Genomic DNA, 18,559 nt, shown 5'->3' on the forward strand with positions numbered 1-18,559 from the left:
CTCTGGTGAGTTCGCCACTTCCCTGCTCTCCACCACATGCCCGTCGGCCCCCAGCCCCGCGCTCGGAACCCGCCGCTCTCGCGACTCAGCCGGCCTCGTGGACCTTTTCTCTCCCGGACCTGTTTCCGGGCGGTCCGCGCGGTTGGACCGTGTTAGGGCCGAGGTTCCCAAGACTTGGAAGAGGACGGGCGTGAGCAACCATGGCCGGGCAGTGCTTCCTGGTACCCCGGCTCGAGAGCGTTTCGCAGGAGCAGTTCATGGAGCACCTGTATCCGCAGGTGAGGCCCTCTTGTGGGGCAGAACCGCGGGAAGCCGGTGGATACCCGTCCCTAGCGCTCCAGCGGCTCCGAATTGGTTTCTTGCGATCCAGGGTGTGGGAGGAGGTGGCTGTCGGCCTAAGGTGGCAGGTTGGCCCGGCGGCCAAGGGAGAGGGCACATGGGGGATGTTGACTGGCTCATCTGTTAAGTTTTCCGTTCCACGTTTCTGGGGAGCAGGTTGACGGCAGAGCGCTGGCTACGAGAAATATTTTGCCCAAGAAGCCCTACTAGTGCTTAGCGGCCTTGCGGGAATCTGATTACAAAGTCTTCTACCGTTACCATGGCAACCCAGGGAGTTCCCCACCACCACCAGTCTTCCATCGGGTTTCCTAAAATCTAGAGGCGGTTTCGCCCCCAACCCCAGCCAGTGGCTTGAACGGCGCCTGTCAGTCTACGCGAGTTACTGGATCTGAAGAAGTTTTTCACTGCACTGAGCCAAAAGGGGAAGCAATGGGAATCCCCCGACAAACTTCCAGTGGTCTTGGATTCTAACTAACGTGGGTTCTAGTTCAGACGTTCGATTCTCTTATACGTATAATTCGAACCTTAGTTCTCAGAGAAAAATACTAATGGGGGGAAAAAAGTGTTTTTACTTGACGTGCTTTGCAAGGGAATCCTGGGTTCAGAAAAACTAAGAATAAAGAGGCCAGCAGATATTTACAGAAAAAAAAAATCCACAGGTTTACAGTTAGCCTGCTCATGATAAAGAAACCCGCCCCCCGCCAGCAATTTCAGTTGATATTTACACCTATAAGGGTGGTCATTGAGCTACAGTCCTTACAAAAGTCAGGGATGAACTTTTTTTCATTTAGGAGTTAGCAACCTATAGGGAGGATTCAAGCCTTAATTTATTTGGGAGACTAGTGCTAGATAGGTTGCTGTCCTCCCTACCTCACTGCAGGACACGTTAGTATAAGATGCCTTCAGGATAGTATTATGAAGACCAAATGATGTATGTATGTGGAAATGCTTTGGAAGATGAATAGCAAAAAGTGTTTTGTAATTTAGGCTTCCCAGACAAGGCATACAATATGTCACAAAGCATCACTAAGCTTCATAAAGTGGAAAATTACAAACAACACTCTGGTCACAATGTAATAAAACTAGAAATTAATAACTAAATTGCAAAACAAGACATTTTTACCTGAAAACACTGAAGAAAAGCTGTGAGGGGTTATAGTCCTATCGGATTTTTTAACATGTTTTAATATTTAATAGTGTGGTATGGCTGCATGAATAGACAGACTAGAGGAATAAAATAGAAAGTCTGGATGAAGATAGATGTGTGTACACACACACAAGTATTTATCCAGGCTCTGGAGATATTTATATATATATGGAAATTTAGCATGTGATGACGCGACATTTTAAAAATCACTGGGGCAAAGATGAACTTTTCAATAAACGGTGCTTGGACAAGTGGATGGTCACAGTCATTTAGAAAATGATAAAATTAGATTTATATCTGACACCGTACAGAAGAGTGATCTCCAAATGGATCAGAGATCTAAATAAAAAAAAGAAACTACGTTAAGTACTAGAGGAAAACATGGGTAAATTTCTCTGCAATCTAGGTCTATGGAAGGGCTTTCTAACTGACTCAGGTGTGATAAATGATTAAAATTGTACATAAAATACAAACTGGGAGAAAAATATTTGCAACATATTTCATTAAAGGGCAGTAAAAGCCCATGTATGTACAGAACTTTTAAAAATTAATGGGGGGGAGGGCAAAAATCTGATTAAAAAATGAACAGTTGACAAAAAGATAAAAACGGCATCTAAACACATGAAAAGATGTTCAGTTTTATTCATAAGAGAAATTAAACTGAGATACCATTTATCTATAATATTGGCAAAAATCAAAAGGCTTTAATAATAATATTCTTTGTGGGTGTGTGAATGGTACTCTCACGTTTTATGCCAAGTAGTACAACCCTCATGGAGGGGAATTTGGCATATCTAACAAAACTATTGATGTGTTTACTTTATGATATAGCAATTCCTCTTTTGGAATTTACTCTGGGGATATATTTCCAACAGTATGAAAATTTCTAGTGTTTATTATGCTTGCGAATTATTACAAATAACCTAAAAACCTATGCATAGGAGACTGATTAAATTGTCCATTTACACTAAGGTGTACTAAGCTGTAAAAAAGAATGAGGGAAATAATCTGAACTGATAGTAGTGATTTCCAGGATATATTTTTAAATTTTTAAAAAATCACAAATTACAAAAACAATACATAATAAGATACTTTTTGTATAAAAAAGAAGGGGAAATAAGAAAGTATATATATTTTTGGTCACTATGCAAAAAAGAAATACAGGGACGATAAACCAGACATTAATGAGACTGGTTATATATAGGGGATGAGTGATTATGAGGTGGGTGATTATAGATGCGGTGACCTTTTTTGTACAATTTTGACTTTGGAGATCACGTTACTGTTTTATATTCTACAGTAATAATAATAATAAAATTAACAAGGATAAGGAATGGTTCAAAAAAACCAACCAAACTCTAATATAGAATATAAAAGTAACAAGTGAACCTAAGTAAGGGAGAGGAGGAGAAGTAACCTAAGTCACTTTTGAACACAGTTCTTTGATTATATATCAGTCTAAAAACAAAAAGAACCGTAAACAATACTGAATTCTAGTTTGTAGACTTTTTTTACAGTGGTATAACTTAGCAATTGCAAAGCACTTATTGTGAATTCTGGGATTGTACAATTGATTAAACATTGAGGATGATAGGAACCCGGTTTCCCACTAAGAGAAGGGAGTTTACAAATATATAAACAATGAATATTAGAATAAATCTTGTGGTATAAGATCAGAATTAGGTATCCATATTGGGAGTATCATGGTTCATCATACATCCATTAATTGTGTGTGTGTGTATAGTACATATTGAGAGAGAAAGAGAAATAGATAAATAGATATAACTATATGCATATGCAGAATATGTGTGTGTATATATATATATTTGGGGAGGAGTGAGTATATACATACCTTCATGTGTTTCCTAGCTCTGTCCACTGAGAAGGCCTAGAAGTAATGACACACCAATAGTCATAAACACATTCAGCACCCAGATCATGGTTTCTAAACAGCATTCCCCACTAGAAGAAACCAGAGCTGCTTGAAGAAATGACTAGACGGCTGGGACAGAGATGTAAAAGGATACTGGATTGTGTTATTTTTCCATAAAGTAAGAAGTGCTCAGGTAAAACGTCACAAGAGGCAGCTCGAAGGGACTCCTGCTGGCCAAATCTGGGATAACTTGAGCATCAAAATTATATCAGTAGAATATAACTCAGTGAATAAAATAAGTGAATGGAGAAGTTAGAGCTGATTTTTACATTAGAATACCAACTAGTACATGTAGAAGGTGATGGAGTTTTTTTTTTTTTATTCACGATTTTTACACTCATTGTAGCAATACTTGATTGAGGCAGGAATTACCAGTTGATCAAAATTAACATCATAAATAATAGGGAAAATATCATGTGCTACCTGATGTGTTGCACTGAGAAAGACACAACATTGCTTTTGTGGTACATTCTTTCCAAAAATGAGTAACCTGAATCTAATCATGAAGAAACATCGGATAAACCCAAGTTGAAGGGCATTCCACAAAATAACTAGCCTGTACTCTTCAAAAATGTCAATGTCATAGAAGGGAGTCTGAGGAACTGTTCCAGAGTAAAAGAGATATAGTAATTAAATACAATGTGGCATCTCAGATATAGGGAAAAAATATAGAGGATATTATAAGGACAGTTAGCAAAATTTGGATACAGTTTGGATTAAAGTATTATATCAGTGTTAAATATAATTTTGATAATTATTCTGTTGTTATATAAAAGAATGTCTTTGTTCTCAGAAAATATACTCAAGTTTTAGAGATAAAGGAGCATGATGTCAGCAACTTACACTGAACTAGTTTAGAAAAAATTAAATTATCTTTAATATGTTTCTCTCTGTACACATATAACAAGAGTGAGAGCAGATGGTAAAGTAAGTGGAGCAAAATGTTAAATTAACAACTAGTGACTCAGAGTAAATGATATATGGGAGTTCTTTGTAATGTTCTTACAACTTTTCGTTAAGTTTGGAATGGTGTCAAAATAAAAAGTTGCAAACAGTATTTGAGTATAAAGCACAAATTTTAATCAGTTGTATGTTTTGTCATAAATAACACTCTAGAGAATGCTTTAAATAATACTCAGATTTCTCTTGTTTCTAAGCTTATGGTGGCACTTCTGTTTTGTTTGGTTTTGATTTCCTAATGTTAAAATTTTGTTCTAACTATATTACGTGGGTCCTCTTCCTGTTTTAGTTACAGCATGAATTGTCAGAAGGTTTGATTTTTAGCATCTTGGGATAAAGAATCATTTCTTATTTGTTTTTATCCCTTTATTACCAAATACAGCTCCTGATACATTGTTGGTTTTCCCTAATTTTTGGTTGATTTTTTCCACACAGAGAAAACCTCTAGTGTTGGAAGGAATTGATTTGGGGACGTGTACAAGCAAATGGACAGTGGATTACCTAAGCCAAATTGGAGGGAGGAAAGAGGTGAAGATTCATGTTGCTGCAGTTGCCCAGATGGACTTCATTAGTAAGAATTTTGTGTATAGGTATTTTCTTCTGAGGTTTACTCTGGGGATACACATAACTTTTTTTAAACCTTTAAAATATTTTTGCATTATTATACAAAGATTATATGGCATTTTCTCTTCTGGCTAGTTTGATATAATTATGGAATAGCTTACTAATTTTTAAAGAATGGCTTTTAAAGACAAGAATTCTGAGCTTACATAATTATACAAAGACATTTCCAAAGACCATTTTAAAAATATAGTGTGTACCCAATACCTTCTGGAGTCATGGAAAGAGCAGAATTTCTGTAACTAAAGTTAGATTCATCTAAAGCTCGGTGTACTGTATTCATTCAATGCTTCATTAATTACTTGATCCTCCCACATTAGTAATTGTTATCTAGAGTAATAAATTCTAAAGTTTTCCTTTATAACCTATTTTGATTTTTAAGTGCCCTATTTTGGGAAGATTTTTAAATTCCAGATTGTTTTTAGATAAGTATAAGCTCATGTTTTCTTTTTCTGCCCTCTCCAGAAATATAAGACGAGTGGTTACTATGTTTGGTATAATCTTTTATCAACTTGGATAAATCAGGCTTAATTTCCTTTTTTGTCCAAATAATCTTAAATACTTTAAATGTCCCTCATGGTTGTCGTTTTATGCTTTGGAATGTCTTAAAAGTAAAAGGTAGTTAAATGCTGCGGAATATCTAAACTTGAAAGCTTTAAATGCTACAACCTTGTAGATTTAATATGCTATTTATTCCCATGAGTTTATTCCCTTGAGTTTCACTAAAAATGTTAAATTTAAAAACAAACAACTTTCAAATTCTGAGCACATGCAGTTCCCAGCAAATTCAGTCTATTGAAAAACCATGTTGTTCACAAAAGACTGATTTTTAAAGAAAGGTGGCTTTCACTGTTCCTTCCAGAGTTTAAAGATGAGTTAAACAGAGCTTCTAATGTCCAGGGCCGTTCTTTTCTCAGTAGAGTTTCCCAAGTCCATATAGCAGCTTGCCAAAGCATTTCTCGGTTTTTGATCCTTTGAGTATTTGCCATTACAGTTTTGGTTTTTAATAGGCCATGGATTGAATTTAATTACCATAAATTTTTCCAAGTGTAAGAACTTTTCATTTTTTATTAAATCAAGAAAGTGGAAGAAAGTGCTGGAATGATGAGCATTTTTCAGCCTGCAGTTAATGATGTTTATTTTCCAGGGAGCCCAATGCTGTAACAAATGGGTATTGAAACTTCAACTTGAGTTGCCTTGATGTTATGTCATGTCCTATAAACTTTTCAAAACATGTTTTTGAAGCACATATATTATGTAATAGTTCCTAGTCCAGCTTCCTCTAAGCCTTTCACTACAGCTACTAAGGAGTTGCAAGATTAGTTTCTTAGAGTAAGAAGGAAAATAGATTTAGTCATTTTTGGCCGTTATCAGGGAGTAGGAAAGAAGGGAGGCATCTAGACCAAAGACAGAGACTAGAAAGTAAGAAAACCTACGCACATATATAATTATTATCAGTTCAGATTAAGGTTGCATTTCTGCTTTTTAAACATTTGAAGATAAATATGTTTCCAAGTCTTAGCTTGTACTTCTCTCCTCTTGGTAGCTCTCACTGTTCTTCCAGAGTCAGTATACTATAAAAAAGAAGAGCCTTGTGTAGTGAAAGGATACAGTTGTTAATCTTCTGGCCATAGATTTTTTTTTAAGTCTGAATCTTATATAAGCTTTGCTTCACTGCTTCTGCCTATCGCATCATCTGACTCCTATCATCATCCTGCTCTCATTGTTTGTTATACTTTCATCATTCCTGATCTTGATTTTGCGAAGCAGCCTTTCCAAAATGGGGAGCAGAACAGTGAAGATTTTTTTTCTTCTTTTTCTAAATGTTGGTAACTACTGCATGCTGCTGCATTATCATTGTTGTTAACCCCACCATCTGTCCTTTATTGAACACTTACTATATATGAGGTACTGTGCATCCTAGATTATATTACTCATTTAGACTTCTGTGAGGTAGATTTTTTAAATAATAATTATACAGATGAGGAAATGGAAGTTTAAAAACGTTAAGTAACTTACTCAAGATTGTATAGCTCTAAATGTTGGAACTAAGACTTATACCCAAATTTGCCTGACTCTACCAAGTCCTAATAATCCTAAGCCCTCCTTGATACTACCTCCCTTACTGGTCTGTATGTCAGTCCAGACAAGTGGAACTTCTATAGCAGATGCCCTTCTTATTGAAACATGCATAGGATAGATAAGACCTTAAGGCCAAGGAACTTAACAATTCATATAACTCATTTCCTCTTCTCTCAACTTAGTTTCTGTAGAAGCTCTGACAGGTACTACGACCTAAAGGAGAAGGTTGCTGGGGGCACCCGAGTTCTGCTTCTCTGGACTGAGCTACTCTATCTGGCCTCTTCTTGTAAAGGTCTTGGGTTCTCTCCAGTAAAAAAGCTAAGCCTTAGCAACTGCTCCAATTTCAGAGGTAGTTTTGGCCCAGAGAGGCTTCCACATTGTTCCCAAACTCTTCAAAGATGCTTTGGTAGGAATGAAGAGTATATAGTGAGGTCAGAGATGGAAAACATTGAACAAATAAATTTGTTGATATTATTAGCCAAAACTGTAGTAGTAGATTGGTCTGAGTAGATGACAGACTCCTTTCTTCTCTCTTGGAGTGCTCACTCTACATAATTATCAGCAGTGTGTCCTCAAATTCTGATTGACACCTGCTAGTCCATAATCTGACATCAGACTCACTTACCTTTGCAAAGGGATACAAGGCAGGAAACAGTATTCCAGCAGGTTGGAATCAGTGGGAGTCCTTATACCAATCCAGAAGCCATTTTTTGGCTCACCAAGTGACAGCTTACTTGTAAGGGAACAAGACTGACTATAGAGGTGGATGCAGAAACACCCTAGCTTAGCTAAGCCACTTAGTGTGCAGAAACCAGCAGCATGAAATGGCTCATGACCGACTTCCCAGTTCCTCCAAGGAACATGCTCAGTTACTGAGTTATGCTACACACGGAGAAGCCAAGTCCTCTGCTTCCTAACAGGTGACTATAGTCCACTCACTATCCTTCTAGTCTAGATGCAATAAATAAGGGGTCTTTTTATTTATTTATTTATTTTTGGCTGCACTGCACAGCATGCCAGATCTTAGTTCCCCGATCAGGGATTGAACCTGTGTCCCCTGCAGGGGAAGCATGGAGTCCTAACCACTGGGGCGCCGGGGGATTCCCAAAGGGTCATTTTTTACAATAAACAATGTTACCTGTTCTCACAGCTGACATTCCACATTTATCTTAACCCAGTATGTTTCTAGGAAAATATTGCAAGGTCATCTTCTTACAAGGAAATCTTACCTCCCCAGTACAGATATCAAGTGGAAAGATATTTGGTAATAAGAGTGAAAGATTACAGATATCTGCAGATAGGGGGCAGTACATTTGATTCTAGAAGGTTGAATGGATAGGATGTGAGGCAGAGAAAAGACAGCCCTTCAGGCTCAAGAGCGTGAGGTAAAGGAAACAAACTTTGCTTCTGCAGTGTTCAGCCCTGTTCACCAGGATGGAAGGAGACAGGCATTTGGGCAGAAATATTTAAGAAGAATAAAATTTGGTCACTTCACTGGAATTCCTGAGCTATTCCTCAGAAGCCTGAAATGATAGAGGGTGGTACAGGAGGATGAAAGCAGTTTTGTGTGCTGCTGCCAAAAGGCAGGCAGGTTGGTGAGAAGCAGAGGGGCTTTGTCTTCATTGGACTGTTTGCTTGTTGTCTCTTCCGAAGTAGCATTGGTGTTGATAGCTTGCCCCATTCATCACAAGACTTGTTTTGCGAGGACACTTGAAAATTAGTAGCAATAAAAGCTTGAAAGTTGGTTTATTTCCAAAGATACCATAAATACCTTAGAACCAGAAACATTTTTCTTAACAGCAACTTAGGAGTATATTGATATGAGAAGGATCCATCTGTACTGTAGATCTATTTGAAATCAAAATTTCAGCCAACCTAGGTCAAATAAGCTCAATGCTAAATGAATTTTGAAAATTTAGAATCCCACATAATAGGTTATAATAAAAATTATGGGTATTGTAAAACAGAAGATATATCAAACTCCAACAAGCAGTGTGTATATATATATATGTATATATATACATATATATATAGTATATAGAGTATTACTAGATGATTTATTGTTACTAAGTCCAAGGATTCTTTTGTGTTTATTTCAGAACTTTACCTTTTGGCAAGTTGGTTCAGAGGGCAGCTGAAGAAAAGCATAAGGAATTCTTTATTTCAGAGGTAACTGCTTTTAACACATTTTCTTAAGAAAGCATTAATATGTAAATACTAAATTATTTTCTTATAAAAGAATAATAGATATGTAAGAACTATAGCCTTCCATATATCCTAGCTGTGTTATTTATTAGGTCTCAAACCTTGTCCAAATTATCTTTCTATGCCTCAGTGTTCTCGTCTATGAAATAGGAATAATAACGGTATCTATTTCATAAGGTTTTTGTGACAGTTAACTAAATAAAATCTATAGAGTACTTAGCACAGTGCCTGACACATAGGAACCACTCACTAAATGTTAGCTATTAATATTACTTCCTCTGAAAATGCTTTGGTCTGATGTGCCAAGTTCAAATGCTAACAGAGAACTTTATTTTCATATCTTACTATTAGACTATTTCTATATTTTATTATTGTTATTATCAATGTGACTTCTATTGTGTGTATTTACTATAATATTTGTTCAGGATTAAATGCAGAAGAATTCTACTTATTTACATTAAATCCAGCTTTAAATAATTTAAATGTCTTGAGATAAGGCATTGAGGCTTTTATAAATACAATTAAAAAAAAAATTTACTCTGTTATCTCAAAAGCACATTTGAAAAATAAACTACTTTTTAAGTTTTGAAGAAAGCTATTGTCTGCATCTGAGCCAGCTGGGCTGCTGGTCAGTTTGGTGGTAAAAATGTTTTGTTTTCACAGTTCTCTCATCGGGTGATGTTTACACTAGATCCACCAGTATCCCTGCAAACTCCAGAGATCTGTATTCTATAGTATGACTAGAATATCTACTAAAACTGAATCCATTAGCTGTACCTGAAAAATGTTTTTTAACTTTACAGCCATGCTTTAACATACATGTTCAGTTGCCCTTTGGTATCAGTCCTTTCCTGTCCAAGGGTAATGAGTGGCACAGATGTAAATAGCCATGAAATGTCAAGTGAAGTAAAAGAAACAGAGACAAGATAAAGGGCAAGACAAGATAAATTAAAGTCTAAAAATTAGGGTGAGTGTGTAAGTAAGATGAATATGGACTATTAGTTCAGTTCTCTAGGAAGCATACGCTGAGATGGAATTAGGACTACAGAGGGTTTATTGGGAAGTAATACCTGTGAAAGGAAAGGAGAGGATTGGGTAGAGGGTGCCATCAGATGGTGATACAGAGCTGACAGTCTCTCTGCCAGATCAGTGTGGAACTCCTGAGCGAAGACGACCTCTTAGAGGAGTCCTGTCTTGGGTAGCAATGTCTAGGCCTTTTACCATCTTGCTTAGTCATTGGCTGGGGCTACCCCACGAAGAGCATGACCTTTAGTTCAAAGGGTGAGGTGGACCTGCAGGAGTTAACAGCTGGCAGCTGTAACTTAATCACACTCCTTGCAATAAGTTATGAATCCTTTCTTGAAGGGCAGTCTGCGGTGCATCTCTGTACCGGCCACATGAATTTACCTTTTAAATCCTGAAACATTAGAACTGGAAGAGACTCTTAGAATTTTAAAGAACATACTTTGAAATCTATTTAGCCAGTAATAAATTTATGGAACTTATCTGATATGGTACTAGTTAAAATTTTAAAAACAGTAAATCTAGGAGTTCAGTAAAATTTATGAACAGAGATGTATAATATATTGTTAGGGTAAATAAAATATATTTTGAAGTTTGTGTTATAATGGTCAATGAAAGTATAAAAGAGGCAGAATTCCTGAGTTGGGTTGCCCCGTGTTTGACCTGATATATCTCAGTTCTCTAATTATTACAGGAAATGCAGGCAATACAGTGCATCATAATTCAAATAGTTCCCTATTAGAGCTACTCAGTGAAGTTATAATTGACAATTTTTTAAAGCATCAACTTAAACTTATTACTATGAAATGATATATTTCTAATTCGTACATGAGCTGACTCTTAAGGATTTGGCTTGAGAATTATGTGATTAGGGATAAATTTAGCTTCATAAAATGCAATGTTTCAGATTTTAAAAAACTTATTTTTAGGGCTTCCCTGGTGGCGCAGTGGTTGAGAATCTGCCTGCCAATGCAGGGGACACGGGTTCGAGCCCTGGTCTGGGAAGATCCCACATGCCACGGAGCGACTGGGCCCGTGAGCCACAACTACTGAGCCTGTGTGTCTGGAGCCTGTGCTCCGCAACAAGAGAGGCCACGACAGTGAGAGGCCCGTGCACGGCGATGAAGAGTGGCCCCCGCTCGCCGCAACTAGAGAAAGCCCTCGCACAGAAACGAAGACCCTACACAGCCAAAAATAAATAAATAAATAAATGAATTAATTTAAAAAAAAAAAAGAAAACACCATTTAAAAAAAAAAAAAAAAAACTTATTTTTAAAAGTATAAAGTATTTTATTTATCTTCTATTCTACATTTATATTAGTTTGTCGTTGGCCCTTAGCAATGCTCTGAGATCATATGTGCTATACAAATGGGAGTTCTTTTAAGTCTTAAGACACTGTTAAGATTGTAAATAATTTGGAGTATAAAGTCTAAATTAAGCATTGTGGCTTTAGATGTGGTAAGTATGTGTCGCCTTTAGGATTTATTTTACTTAATGTTTTGGGATCCTGTCATTATTACTAGCGGCATATAGAGACATTTCTTCATACAGCCACCAGAGAGCATTAGTACAAAGGGTAAGAAAATGGAACTTTTTCAAAAATGACTTAAGAGGGTTAGCTTTTCAGATTCATTTCCTTCCATCTTTACTTTCTAATATTTTTAAGTGAATACTGATGTTGTTTTTCTTTGGAATGTTTAAGGATGAGAAGTACTACCTACGATCACTTGGAGAAGACCCTAGAAAGGTAAGCATTCTGAATGTAACAAGTTGTCTAATCTCTCCACAATTAAGAAATCTGTTCTACTGTATATTTTACAGATGGCCATTCAGCTAATAAAATATAATCTAAAATAATTATAAAAATCCTGGATAATTCATATATATGTATTCAGAATCAAATTGATATGGACACAGTGTTAAGGAGTGGTCCCTAAAATGATCAAGTCAGATTCTATCTTTTCTCTTTATGGCACTATTATTTCTTTACCTTCTTTTATTCTTCTCCCTTAGTAGTACCCACAGGTTTTATGTAATTGGTAACTTATATTCAAGTTGATGACTCCTAAACTTAAATATTAGAGTAGATGGCAATTGTATGATTCTTGCTTAAAGTAGGAAGAACTTTTCTATTAGTGAAGCATATTAAGCTTAACAATAGTGATATTGTTGAATGTCTTGGTACATAGTCTGTCATTCCTTCAGTTAAAAGATCATGCGTTGGCTGTGGTCACATCCTAGTATTTTAAAGCAGTGAGCAGAGTTTTGCCCCATTCCTCCTTATTATCATGGGCTCTGATGGAAGCCTTAGATAAAATAGGCATTATGCCAATATTGTGTTTATTATTAAAATTCTCATTATGTTTCTCTCAATGCAGGATGTTGCAGATATCAGAAAGCAGTTTCCTTTATTGGAAGGAGATATTAAGTTTCCAAAATTCTTCAAAGAAGAGCAGTTCTTTTCCAGTGTTTTTCGAATTAGCTCACCAGGGTTACAACTTTGGACCCACTATGATGTATGCTACATAAATGAGAAATCTAAAACTATAGTAGCTCTTTAGAATTTATGGACTTAACATTCACAGTTTCAACTTTCTGGAGGTTACCCCAAAGATCTTTGACATGTAATTTGCTGAAACATGAAGTTTGAAAATAGGTGCTCTGCAAGGCAGTGGTATGGGAGTGAATTATTTTAGTTAATGCCAAAGCCTAGTTAGTTTCTTATATTTGCATTTCTCTGTGGTCTTATTCTTGGTTCCTCATTATATATATACTAAGTTTTTTGAAGTGTTTTTTTTAACATGTGAAAAGTGGACACCAGATGAGGGGGAAAGCTGCGAAAGTGGGAGAAATGTTAAGGTTGTAGTATGAGGATGTTGAAGTGATACATGACTAGATGGAACCATTGTTGAGGAGAAAGGCAGAAGTTTGTGGAGAGCCATTTCCAATTGTAAGAATTTGGGGACACCTGAAGGTCTTAGGCTGTATATCCCTTGAGAATGTCAAGTGTCTGCTGTATTTATTGAGCAGCAAGATGTGTAGAGTATTGATCTTGATCATTTATTCTATGGTGTTACAATTTTATTTGCTTAAACAGATGCATATAAGTATCTAAAAATATTAAAAATCTAGTATTGTGTTTGGTTTGGTGTTGGGTGGAGAAATTTAGAAAGCTTAAAGCAATACCTAATAGGTTTCTAAAGATAAAAGAATATTTTGAAAAGTTCTGAGTTAAATTTAATAAAGTTTTAGAAGTGTGTTTTACAATTTAGCTGAGGCCCTCGGGAGGATTTTAACGTAGTAACTCTATAATTAAATGAGATAGATATAAAGTCTTGGCATATTTTTTAAGGTTTTATTTACATGAATGATAAGGTGAGAAAATAATGTAACTCAAAGTTTTTAACTGTATTCAATGACTATTTTATGTAGTATCCATTTTATCTTAAATATTATAAAGTTTTTCTTAAACATAAAAATAAGTCAAAGGAATGCTAGTTATATAGTTAAGTTTACATAAGTCAAGTGTTAGTGGTAAAAGGAGAAATGCTTAGGTAGAAGTGATATGTACTCAATAAATATTCATGAATATATCTTGCTTAGTATATATTTTAATTCCTTAGCTGAGAATTATGTAGCTCTGCCTTTTAACATTTTTCAAAATTTGTACTAATGTAGTGTACCCTTACAAACACAGGAAAAGTCAGGATTGCGCCATTATTAATAGGTTCATCAAGAAAATTTGCCAAGTTATAGTCCTATAGAAATAATTTAGAAATCAAGATACATACCTATAACCAAATTATGGTTGGCCATATAGTAAAAGAGTTTAGCAGTAGTTGCAGCAATACTCTGTATTTTCCCAACACCTGGTTTTCCTAAGTGCTTTCAACCTGTTGTCTAATTTTGGCCTTATAGCATTCCTTGACAGATAAGTAAAATAGATACTTACCAAGGCGAGCCTCAAATAGGTGTAACTATACTTGCTGTTAGAATGGTGGGGCAAAGGCAAATAGTTTTCTGACTTCAGATTTCCTAATAGCTTGCCAATCCTTCCCATTTTAAGACAGTGTTGGAGAAATAATGACACAGTTGTGTAACACAACTGTTTTCCTTGTTAGATTAAAATATTACTATAAGTTTTAGGTAATGTGAGTCAAGCTTTATTAAAGGATAGGATTTACAGTTAACTGTTTGGAATACCATTGGTTCTGTGTATTTGAATTTTAGATACTGCTTATTCATAAGTTCTTATTTGTCTTCAGGTAATGGATAACTTATTAATACAAGTGACAGGAAAAAAGCGTGTTGTACTATTCAGTCCTCGAGATGCCCAATATTTATATTTATCAGGTACTGTTTTTTTTTTTAAGTTTAAATTTCTGAAATTTTATTTATTCAGTTAGTTTTTTTTTTAATCTCTTCATTCTCATAGAAAAACTTTATAGGGCTTCTTCCTAATTATGATGTATTCTCCATTGTGTATGTGATGATAAGCAATATGAAGAATGAGATTTTCAGATTATCTTAATTATATTACATGGAAGTCAATGGTTATAAATAAAGGATGTGTTATTGAAAATTGTCTTAGGTTTCAGGAGAATAGTAATCGTTCTCACATTGTGAGTACACAAAAGTAGTTGTACAGGAAAAAAAATTTTTTTCAAATTTATATTTGTGGTTACTTTTTAAAAAAATGCTAACTGCTCAATCTATATTATCCTTTTTTGGAACTTTTCAGGTACTAAATCAGAAGTACTGAATGTAGATAACCCAGACTTAGCTAAATATCCACTGTTTTCCAAGGCTAGACGGTATGAATGTTCCCTTAAAGCTGGAGATGTATTATTCATTCCTGGTAAGATTTCTAGACTTCAGTAATTTGCTGTTTATAATATTTGTACTCTGTCTTCCATCCATTATATGATTATTTTAGTAAAAAAATTTGTTAGATGTATCCTGTCATATACAAGATGATTTTTATACACAGATGTGTGTGTGTTTAAAGTATGCTTAGACAAATTCTTACAATATTAACAATCTTATTTTCAAAGGCAACCTATAAATATAACATTATATATATATAATATTATTATACTCTAATTTCTTTATTCTTTTATTAAAGGATCTCAAACAAGATACTTTATATCTAGGAGAAGATTATACCTCATTGTACTTTTAAAATCATTTTGTTTTTAAAATATTAACATGTTGTAGAACTGTCACTTAAGTATTTACCAAGAAATAGTAAATATATTCCAAAGCCAAGAGAGATTAGAGATTTTATTAAATATAAAAATGTTAGTCTTAATACCTATGATATCTTTTGTGTGCATTATTTTTCTACAGTCTGAATTAGTGTCACTTAATGTTTTTGAACAGTAAATAGGCATTAGTTACTGTTAGTAACCAGTGATATAATTAACATCTGTAATTATGCAAAACGGAATACCTGAAGATTATAAAGATTATAAAATCATAATTAAGATTAAAGGGATCCATTAACAAATTCTATTTATATAGTTTTATTTTCCATATCTAAGTTAATAAGTTTAATATGTTTAATAACTTTTCAGTGATAATAAAATTAAGTTAAAAAGTATTAATATGATATTCTCATTTGGGACTAGATTATAAATTCTTTGAGGACAAGAAACCATGTTTTGTTAATCTTTGTATTGTCCTGATAAAATGTCCTTCACATAATTGTGTATAAAAATTTGATACCTTGGGGCTTCCCTGGTGGCGCAGTGGTTGAGAGTCCGCCTGCCGATGCAGGGGACACGGGTTCGTGCCCTGGTCCGGGAGGATCCCACATGCCACGGAGCGGCTGGGCCCGTGAGCCATGGCCACTGAGCCTGCTCGTCCGGAGCCTGTGCTCCGCGACAGGAGAGGCCACAACAGTGAGAGGCCCGCGTACCGCAAAAAAAAAAAAAAAAAATTTTGATACTTGACTTCGAAAACAACCAGCACATTTTTTTTTTAAACATCTTTATTGGAGTATAATTGCTTTACAGTGGTGCGTTAGTTTCTACTGTATAACAAAGTGAATCAACTATACATATACATATATCCCCATTTCTCCTCCCCCTTGCGTCTCCCTCCCATCCTCCCTATCCCACCCCTCTAGGTGGACACAAAGCACCGAGCTGATCTCCCTGTGCTATGTGGCTGCTTCCCACTAGCTATCTATTTTACACTTGGTAGTGTATATATGTCCATGCCACTCTCACTTCGTCCCAGCTTACCCTTCCCCCTCCCCCTCCCTGTGTCCTCAAGTCCATTCTCTACATCTGTGTCTTTATTCATGTCCTGTTCATCAGAACTTTTTTTTTTTTTAGATTCCATATATATGTGTTAGCATAATTTGTTTTTCTCTTTCTGACTTACTTCACTCTGTATGACAGACTCTAGGTCCATCCACCTCACTACAAATAACTCAAATTTCTTTTCTTTTTACGGCTGAGTAATATTCCATTGTATATATGTGCCATATCTTCTTTATCCATTCATCTGTCAATGGACACTTAGGTTGCTTCCATGTCCTGGCTATTGTAAATAGTGCTGCAGTGAACATTGTGGTACATGACTCTTTGAATTATGGTTTTCTCAGGGTATATGCCCAGTAGTGGGATTGCTACAACCAGCACATATTTTTTAAATCCACTGCCATTACTTAAATTTTGGGGTTTTGTGTCTTGAGAGCATGGTTAAGGGTGATGCAGTTCTCCCTTATTCTGTATACAACTTTAAAGGAAGAAAAAAACCAGAACAAAACAGAAATACTGAACATTTGCATATATTTTGAAGTAAGAGCAAAAGTCCCATCTTCGGATGTAAATTTAACAGAATGGTTACTTTTTTTTCCTGTTACATTGAATATGGAAAAAAAGGTTCTGAAAGAAAGAGTAGTTAAGATTAAAACCATGTTTGGAACCTAGTTTTGTAAATCAAAATATTTTAAGCTTTTGTTTCTCCTAGAGCACTCAGAATGAGTTTGTTTCTAAAATGTAGCTTTTTATAAATCTTCCTTTCTCCTTTCCACAGGATTAAACTTTCTTTGGATGTGACTAGTATTTCATCTTTATTATATTGTAGTGTTGCTTTAGTATTTCTGTAGCACCTGTGTTTTGAAAATATTTAGACTCAATTGAAAACAAAGAAGCTTTCTAGTAGAAGTAAAATATTAATTAGCTATATGATAAAAGTTTACTCATCCTCTCCACAACCAAAATATTTGCTTTAGTTTTATATACTTATTATAAAGGAGTTGAAAGAAATATAAGACGATTATAATTGCATTAGAAATGTAAAACTGAGGAGGCTACAGTGAATGCAGGTTCAAGCAAGTTAGAAAACCAAATGCAGCTTGTACAGGAAGTCTTTGAGAACAAAAGTACTGTACTGAGTCAGAAAAGGTCAAAGATACTCCTCAAATAATTGAAATGTTCTGGGTATAAAAAATGAACACTTTTGATGTGGTTGTGTGACTCAGGAAGTGTAAACAAGTAACACAAAACACAGCCCCAAATTACAGAACTACAAAACAAATATAACTTTATTATGTCTTTCAAGTTAAAAGGAAAAATTGCTACTTCCAAAGGTTTTAAACGTTGGGTTGTGCTATTGACACTTTAAATTGGTTGGCAATTCATAAAAGTTAAAATGATTCTGTTAAAAGCTGGGAGTGTGCTAACGAAGGGATCTAGTTACAAGAATTATTTCTTGCATTGGCTATAATGCAATTCGTGATATTTCACTGACATTTTGGGTTTTTTTTTTAACTGTAGCTTTTATTTTTAACTTTTTTTTTTTTAAAACTTCTCCAGCTTTATGGTTCCATAATGTAATATCTGAAGAGTTTGGAGTGGGAGTGAATGTCTTTTGGAAGCATCTTCCATCTGAATGCTATGATAAAACGGATACCTATGGAAACAAAGATCCTACAGCAGCATCAAGAGCTGCACAAATTTTGGACAGAGCCTTAAAAACCCTGGCTGAATTACCAGAGGAATACAGGGACTTCTATGCACGGCGAATGGTCTTGCACATTCAAGACAAAGCCTATAGCAAAAACTTTGAGTAAATATTGAAGTGAATGCAGTGAGCATAAACTTTTAAATACAGTTCAACTCAAATATTGGAGAAGTATAACAAGATGTAAATTATTTTTTTAAAGATTTATCCTTTGTTAAAATAGGAAAGATAAATCAATCTCAGATTTACAGATTAAATAAGTATGAAGGCA

General features: G+C 35.3%; 1 protein-coding gene across 2 annotated transcripts; it reads left to right on the forward strand.

Annotated features, from left to right (window-relative positions):
• Positions 1-50: 50 nt before the first annotated feature.
• Positions 51-18,559, forward strand: TYW5 (tRNA-yW synthesizing protein 5). Of its 2 annotated transcripts, XR_004350753.1 has the most exons (9): positions 145-278; positions 4,815-4,950; positions 9,182-9,251; positions 11,240-11,887; positions 12,014-12,058; positions 12,690-12,827; positions 14,577-14,664; positions 15,053-15,169; positions 18,141-18,559. XR_004350753.1 is itself a non-coding variant. In XM_032637729.1 (8 exons), exons 1-8 carry the CDS (start codon positions 201-203, stop codon positions 18,395-18,397), a joined length of 948 nt encoding a protein of 315 aa, XP_032493620.1. In that variant the 5' UTR covers positions 51-200; the 3' UTR covers positions 18,398-18,559. The 2 variants fall into 2 exon arrangements, 1 of the variants encoding a protein (XP_032493620.1); XM_032637729.1 differs by lacking the exon at positions 11,240-11,887 and having other exon boundaries at positions 51-278; positions 4,815-4,969.

The sequence above is a fragment of the Phocoena sinus genome, chromosome 7 (genome assembly GCF_008692025.1).
Source record: "Phocoena sinus isolate mPhoSin1 chromosome 7, mPhoSin1.pri, whole genome shotgun sequence".
NCBI classification, from domain to species: domain Eukaryota; kingdom Metazoa; phylum Chordata; class Mammalia; order Artiodactyla; family Phocoenidae; genus Phocoena; species Phocoena sinus.

Coding starts and splice junctions, on each gene's coding strand:
- TYW5 (XM_032637729.1), top strand. CDS start 201: ATGGCCGGGCAGTGCTTCCTGGTACCCCGGCTCGAGAGCGTTTCGCAG. Junction 12,059..12,689: donor TTGGAGAAGACCCTAGAAAG/GTAAGCATTCTG, acceptor CTCTCAATGCAG/GATGTTGCAGATATCAGAAA. Junction 15,170..18,140: donor AGATGTATTATTCATTCCTG/GTAAGATTTCTA, acceptor AAACTTCTCCAG/CTTTATGGTTCCATAATGTA.